The 7,622-nt window shown below is 43.1% G+C and overlaps 1 protein-coding gene across 1 annotated transcript; it reads right to left on the reverse strand.

Moving 5' to 3' along the window:
• Positions 1–6,063: 6,063 nt before the first annotated feature.
• LOC115638310 (olfactory receptor 12D1-like) lies at positions 6,064–6,996 on the reverse strand. The gene has a single exon (XM_030539904.1). The coding sequence runs from the start codon at positions 6,994–6,996 to the stop codon at positions 6,064–6,066; it is 933 nt and encodes a 310-aa protein (XP_030395764.1).
• Between the last annotated feature and the right edge of the window lie 626 nt (positions 6,997–7,622).

Below are 7,622 nucleotides of genomic sequence, written 5' to 3' on the forward strand. Positions count from 1 at the left end.
CCCTGAGGAGAGGAGGGAGATGCTCTAGATGCAACAATTTGCACTTTGTATTTCTATGAACACCTTCCCCAAGTGTCTCAGATCACCTGCAAGTCATTAATTAAACCTTCCCAGTGAAATGGGTCAAAAATGAAATTAATAGGCAGCAGGTTTAAAACAAACAAAAGTAACTATTTCTTCACACAACACAGTTTATCTGTGGAACCCTTTTCCAGAGAATGTTGTGAAGGCCAAGACTAAAAAGGGGTTAAAATGAACTAGATAAGTTCATGGAGGATAGATCTATCAATGGCTATGAGTCAGGGTGGGCAGGGATTGTGTCACTAGCCTCCATTTATTAGAAGCTGGGAATGGGTGATAGAGGATGAATCAATTGACGATTACCTGTTCTATTCATTCCCTCTGAAGCACCTGGCATTGGCCACTGTTGGAAGAGTGGATACTGGTCTGACTTAGTAGAGCCATTCAAATGTTATGTTCCCAGTGCTGCAGAGGGTTAGCCTCCTCATTTTACAGTTGTGGAAATCAAGGTAGAGTTGTGTTATCTATATATCTATAGTTAGAAAATTGTTTTCACTTGTAAAGTTAAGAACCTTAAAGCAAGGAAATGCCAGAACATGTACTGTTGCCCAGGCTACCATAATTTTGTCCCTTGTGTATCTGTCCTGTGCACTGAGCAAAGCCAGGATATCTTGGAAGAAAGCAATATGGCCACATCTGCATGTGGAGCTGGGGGCATTATTCCCACCTTGTGTTGATGGACCCATGCTAGCTCTGCTTCAGCGAGTGTGCTAAAACTAGTAGCGTAGCTGTGGTAGCCCAGGCAGTGGGAAGCAGTGGCATAGTGGACCTATGGGTCATAATGGACCGCAAGCTAAATATGAGTCAATGGTGTAAAACAGTTGTAAAAAAGGGAACATCATTCAGAGATGTTTGAGCAGTAGTTTTGTGAGCAAGACACGAGAAATAATTCTTCCTCTCTACTCCATGCTGATACGGCCTCAACTGGAGTGTTGCGTTCAGTTCTGGGTGCCAAATTTCAGGAAATATGTGAACAAATTGGAGAAAATTCAGAGAACAACAAAAATGATTAAAGGTCTAGAAAAACAATGACCTGTGAAGGAAGATTGGAAAAAAATAGGTTTATTTAGTCTGGAAAAGAGAGACGGAGAGGGGACATGTTAACAGTTTTCAAGTATATAAAAGGTTGTTGCAAGGAGGAGGAAGAAGAATTGTTCTTCTTAACCTCTGAGGATAGGACAAGAAACAATCAGCTTAAATAGCAGCAAAGGAGATTTAGTTTGGACATTAAGAAAAACTTTCTAACTGTCAGGGTGGTTAAGCACTGGAATAAGTTGCCTAGGGAGGTTGTGGAATCTCTATCATTGTAGATTTTTTAAGAGCAGGTTAGCCAAACACCTGTCAGAGATAGTCTGGATAATACTTAGTCCTGCCATGAGTGCAGGGGACTGGATTAGATGACCTCTTGAGGTCCTTTCCAGTCCTATGATTGTATGGTAAACTAGCAACCCCAAGTATCACCCATGGGGTCTGGGTAGGTTTCTACTCATGGCAACTGGCTCATGCTGCTTCTTGCCACGGCCATGCTTCCACAGCTGTACTACTATTTTAGCATGCTACTTCAAGCAGGGAAAGTATGAGTATGTAAGCACTAGCTGGGAATCAAACCCTTTGCTCCAAGTAGACATAGGCTATGTGATCATCCAATTAAAGTCTCTGTCATAATGCATACACACCAAAAGGGCCAGAATTCACATTCCACAGGCAACTGCTGAGTTAGTGTTTCACTTTGCAACTTAACTAAGGTCCATTCAGATAAGTGTGGGTTTTTTGTTTTGGCATTAATTCTCTTAGATTTAGCTATGTGACAGACCCAGGCCAGTGGGATACAGGAGTCTGGTAGAGAGCAAATATACTGGTCACTGGATGAGAAGTTTTCTGTTCCCTGAGTGACCAGAGCAGGGGGTACACTAGAGTAATCAGGAACCTGCTAGAACCAATTCAGGCAGATAGGCTGATGAGAACACCTGCAGCCAATCAAGGCAGGCTAATCAGGGCACCTGGGTTTAAAAAGGAGCTCACTCCAGTCAGGGATGGGGGAGCCAGAGGAGAAGAAGTGCATGTGAGGAACTGGGAGTGAGAGGCTGTGCTGCTGGAGGACTACTGAATACAAGCATTATCAGACACTAGGAGGAAGGTCCTGTGGTGAGGATAAAGAAGGTGTTTGGAGGAGGCCATGGGGACGTAGCCCAGGGAGGTGTAACTGTCATGCAGCTGTTACAGGAGGCACTATAGACAGCTGCAATCCACAGGGCCCTGGGCTGGAACCCAGAGTAGAGGGTGGGCCCGGGTTCCCCTCAAACTTCCAACTTCTGATCAGACACAGGAGAAGTTGACCCAGACTGTGGGGAAGATCACTGAGGTGAGCAAATCTGCCAATAAGCACAGGACCCACCAAGGTAGAGGAGGAACTTTGTCACAGCTGTAATAAACTCCCATCATATGTCATCAGAATGGGCTTAACTCTGAGCACTGCTGCACAAGCTCCTATGACTTAAACAACAGGACTAATTATATTAGCTGGTGGCAGGAGAAGGGATTAATCCAAGAGGCCAGGGTCATAGGTTGCAGAGCCCAGATGCTGGTTCTGGGACATGGACAGGCAGAGCCCAGCATAGACTCATAGGTTTTGGATCTATCTACACTACAATTAAAACCCCCTGCTAGCTGACTTGGGCTTGCAGGGCTTGGGTTAAGGAGCTGATTTATTGCAATGTAGCTGTCCAGGGTTGGGCTGGAGCTTGGGCTCTAGGACCCTATGAGTTTAAAACTGAAAGCGACCTGTGCCCCATGCTCCAGAGGAAGGTGAAAAATGCCCAGGGTCTCTGCCCAACTGACATGGAGGAAAATTCCTTCCCAATACTAAACATGGTGACCAGTCTCTCTTTATTTCCACCCCTCCTCCCATGCCGCTCCACCAGCTCGCAAGTATTCCAGTATCTCATGTATAGCTTCTGCTACTTCCAAGAGTCAGTAGTCAGCTCATATCCTATGTAAACCAATCAATTGGAGACAGAATGAAAAAGATTAAATGGAGAGATTGAGAGAGGAGTGATAAAATGAAAAATATGAACTGAAAGAAAGAAAGAAAGAAAGAAAGAAAGAAAGAAAGAAAGAAAGAAAGAAAGAAAGAAAAAGAACGTTCATAATCTAGGAACACTCTGAAGTTTTACATCTCTAGATAAAAAGTGTGAATCATTATAAGCTATTCAGTTCCATATCATACCTGGATAAACTGATTTCCTCTTGAATTTGAAATATAACAGTGGCATGGGATAAAGTCCACTGTGGGGGAAATTTCAGAGAGGACTGAACACTGGATGCTGAGTAAACCTTGAATAGTGTGCAAATGAGCCACCTTTTATCACAGTCACACTCTCTGAAACAACCAAATTGTCAGCAGGGAAATTTCCTTCCATCTGGGACGTAATTCTTGTACCATCTGAGAATTTGCCGTTAGAAAACAAACAATACCAATGCTGGAAAGATGGAAATTGACAATATTGTGAGGACTAGAGTTTGTTGGAAAGCATAAAGAAGAGCAACTGTTTTGCAGATGTTTTCACAAGCAGAACCACTCAATTTCAGTGAGCAGTATTTGTGTAGTGAAATAGTTCCTTGTGAGAGGATGAGAAACGCCAAACACTAGTCTTGTGTGTAGAGGTTGTAGAAGCAAAACATGTGAGCTGAGAACATCAAAATTGTTGGAGGGATACTAATGGCCAAGTCTCATTATAATGAATGACTTTCAGTGTGAGTTGGGTGCACAGGCCTCTTCGCAAATCCTAGACAAATATACTAAGATCAACAGATACCACAATTGAGGTATAAGCATCTGAATAGAACTGAGGAAGACATAATCTGACTCCATAGCTCAGGGGCTGGAGCATGTTTCCTTTGTATTTAGTCACCTAAGGATGCAGATAGGCACTTGGTGGAATTTACAAAATCACCTAAGTCAGTTAGGCACCTAACGCCTCCTCAGCTCACTTGATGGGGTGCTCTGTCTCCCTCTAGTGGAGGCTAGGTTTTGTGGGGAGGCTGATGTGTTGTGATGGCCTTGCTCAACAGAACTGTGCCTTTTAGCCCAGGTAGCAGAATCTTATGCTTTACTATCTGGACCGCCTAGATTTGATTCCTGATAAAGGTGTATCCAGCTGAAAAAAATCACCATTTTTTGAGAAACCCTAATCCTTTAATAGAAAACATAGAAATGTAGGAATGGAAGGGACCTCGAGAGGTCATGAAGTCTATTTCCTTCCCCTTCCCCCACCATTCTGAGGCAGGATTAAGTCTACCTGGATTATTCCTGATAAGGTGTTTGTCTAACCTGCTTTTAGAAACATCCAAAACTGGGAATTCCAAGCCTCCCTTGGTTCCTGTTCCAGAGATTAACTAGCCTTAGTTTTTCCCCCTAATATATCACCTAAATCTCCTTTCCTCCAAACTAAGCTAATTTCTTCTCCTCCAACCTTCAGTGGACATGGCAAACAATTGGACACAACCCCCATTCAGCCATCTCTTCTCTAGACTAAACATTCCCAGCTCTTTCAACCTTTCCTCGTTGGTCATGTTTTCCAAACTTCTTGTCATTTTTGTTGCTGTCTTCTAGATTTTTTCAAAACTGATCGCATCTTTCTTAAAGTGCAGGAATGTATGCAAAACTCCAGCTGAGGTCTCACCGGTGCTGTACAGAGTTGAACAAGTCCCTCCTGTGTCTTACATGATTCTGTACCATGACATATGCCTTATTTTGCCTCAGCACCACACTGTTGACTCTTATTCCATTTGTCATGAGTTATAACTCCGAGATTGTTTTCTGCAATACCACTGCCTAGCCTTCTATTCCCCATTCTGTATTTGTGCTTGTAATTTTTCCTTCCTAAGTGTGGCACCTTGCACTTTTCTTTATTGAATTTAATCTTCCTGATTTCAGACTCATTATCCCATTTATCAACATAATTTTGAAATCTAATCCTCTCCTGCCAAGTGTTTTCAGCCTCTTCCAGTTTAGTATCATCTGTAAATTTTATAATCATATCTTCATCCAAGTCGTTAATGGAAATATTGAACAGCACTGGTCTCCAGGACAGATGCCAGTGAATATGTCCTCCCAATGTGATGGTTAATCATTGATAACTATTCTTTGAAAAAAGCTTTCAACCACTTATGCACACAGTAATTCCATCTAGACTCTATTTCCGTACAGTAATTTCATCGAGACTCTATTTCTCTAGTTTGATTATGAGACTGTCATGAAAGATTCTTTCAAGAGACTTAATAAAATCAAGACATGTCACATTTACTGCTTTCCCTATAACCATTAGGCCAGAAACTCTGTCAAAGAAGGAAATTAGATTGGTTTGAGAGGATTTGTTCATGACAAATCTGTGTTCACTGTTACTCATCACCTAGGTTTGATGACTATTTTAGTTATATAGAAAATAAGCATTGGAACCCAAGAATTTACAAATTAATGTTCAAGAAATCTAGATATGCTAATTTCTAGAATTACATAAATAGGGCACCCAACTAACCTTAACTCTATCCTGGCACAGAGTTCTGTAACTGCCCACAGAGTCAAATATTATGCCTAGGTAATATTTGAATATTTTTATTTATTTTATGTAAGTAATGGTCAGTCCCCCTTCCTTCCACCCATTATGTTTCTAACTGAAAATGTCTCCATCAGCAGACATTAAGATGGAGTGCATGAATACATATCAGTAATTTAGGGATAAATATATTACAAGGATGTTGTAATTTTCCCAAAATACACACAGGATATTCACCATTAAATTTAAAGAAAATCCAAACATCTTATGAGAAATGATGTTATACTGGCCAAACAACCTTAACTCTGCCCTGTAGTCACACCAGGAAAGAAAATGTAAAGGGTTTTTAAAAATCAGTGGGCTCAACAAAGACTAAAATGCTTTAATTGTAATTGAACAGTGTTTGCCTTCATTTAATTCATATTCTTCAAGGGTAAAATTTTCTGTTCAGGAATTTCTTTAGTGCTGTTTTCACCTCCTCATTTCTCAGGGTATAGATCAGGGGGTTCAGAACTGGGGTGAGGATGCAGTACATGAGAGTGGATATCATGTCTCTTTCAGAGGGGGAACCCGGAGAGGAAATCATGTAATTACCAAGGACTGGCATATAGAAGAGAGACACCACAGTGAGGTGGGAGGCAAAGGTGGAAAAGGCCTTTCTTCTGCATTCCTGTGAGCGGACCTTCAGGAGAAGGAAGGAGATGATGTAGAGGTAGGAGAGAAATGTGAGGATGAATGAACTCAGCGCAATGCTCCCAGTGACAAAGTTGAGCAGGGCCATGTTGAGGTGGATGCTGCTGCAGGCCAGGCTCAGCAGGGGCTTGATGTCACAGAAGAAGTGGTAGACAATGTTGGGGCCACAGAAATGCACCTGAGATGACATGACTGTGTGCATCAGTGCATATAGGAAGCCAGTAACCCAGGCGGCTGCTGCCAGGAACAGGCAGGTCTGTGGGCTCATGACCAGCCTGTAGCGCAGCGGGTTGCAGATGGCCACATAGCGGTCATAGGCCATGACGGCCAGCAGCATGGCCTCACTGCTGCCCAAAAAGTGGAAGAAGTGGAGTTGGGCCAGGCAGCCTGCAAATGAGATGGTCTGCTGCCCTGAGAGGAAGCCAGCCAGCATCTTGGGCATGGTGACTGTGCTGTAGAAGATGTCCAGGCAGGAGAGGTTGCTCAGGAAGAAATACATGGGGGTGTGGAGCCGGGGCTCAGCCAGCACCACAGCTAAGATGGCCCCATTACCCAGCAGGCTAGTCACGTAGAGCAGGAGGAAGAGAACAAATAGAGGGTGCTGTAACACCAGGAGATGGGTCAGGCCCAGGAGGATGAACTCTCTCACTGCTGTCTGGTTCTCCATTGCTGTAGAGGGAAGAAGGCAAAGAAGGAGAAAAGCAAACAGGCTGAAGGTGCCATCCAATGCCATGTCAATGGTCTCATTCTGAATGCAACAGGACTGGATGGAATCAAACCCTTAGAGGTGATGTTTTCTGGCTGCATTTGTAAGGGCCTTCTGTACTCAGTCAGAGTAGTACAAAGGAGAATAATTATAGAGCTCTGCATTTCTTCATGATGCTGAGAGAGAGTAGGGTGTATATAAATGCAGAGAGACAACTAGCTCTCCTGATATGATGATCCACAAGAAGAGGCTTCCTCCTGTGGATGGAGGTTGGGATTTTAAAGCAGCCTAAGGGGGTTAGATACCCAAATGCCACTGAAAGTTAATGTGAGTCAGACACTTAGCTCTGATAGGCTGATTTGAAAATCCTGGCTTCACAGGGGAGAAGGCAGGAGCTTCCACTGGATTTTTGACATAGGGATGCTTTATCCATTCCACCACAATGCAGGAGGAAACAGGGTCTATCTCCAGCACAACACTATTGAGTGCTTGGCATCTTTGAAAATCAGTCAGGTGCCTAAATATGGATTTAGGGTTAGGAGTTAGGAGACCACGTTCTAATGACCTTACATATGAGGTTGGCAGCT

This window comes from Gopherus evgoodei, chromosome 21, assembly GCF_007399415.2.
Source record: "Gopherus evgoodei ecotype Sinaloan lineage chromosome 21, rGopEvg1_v1.p, whole genome shotgun sequence".
NCBI lineage: Eukaryota > Metazoa > Chordata > Testudines > Testudinidae > Gopherus > Gopherus evgoodei.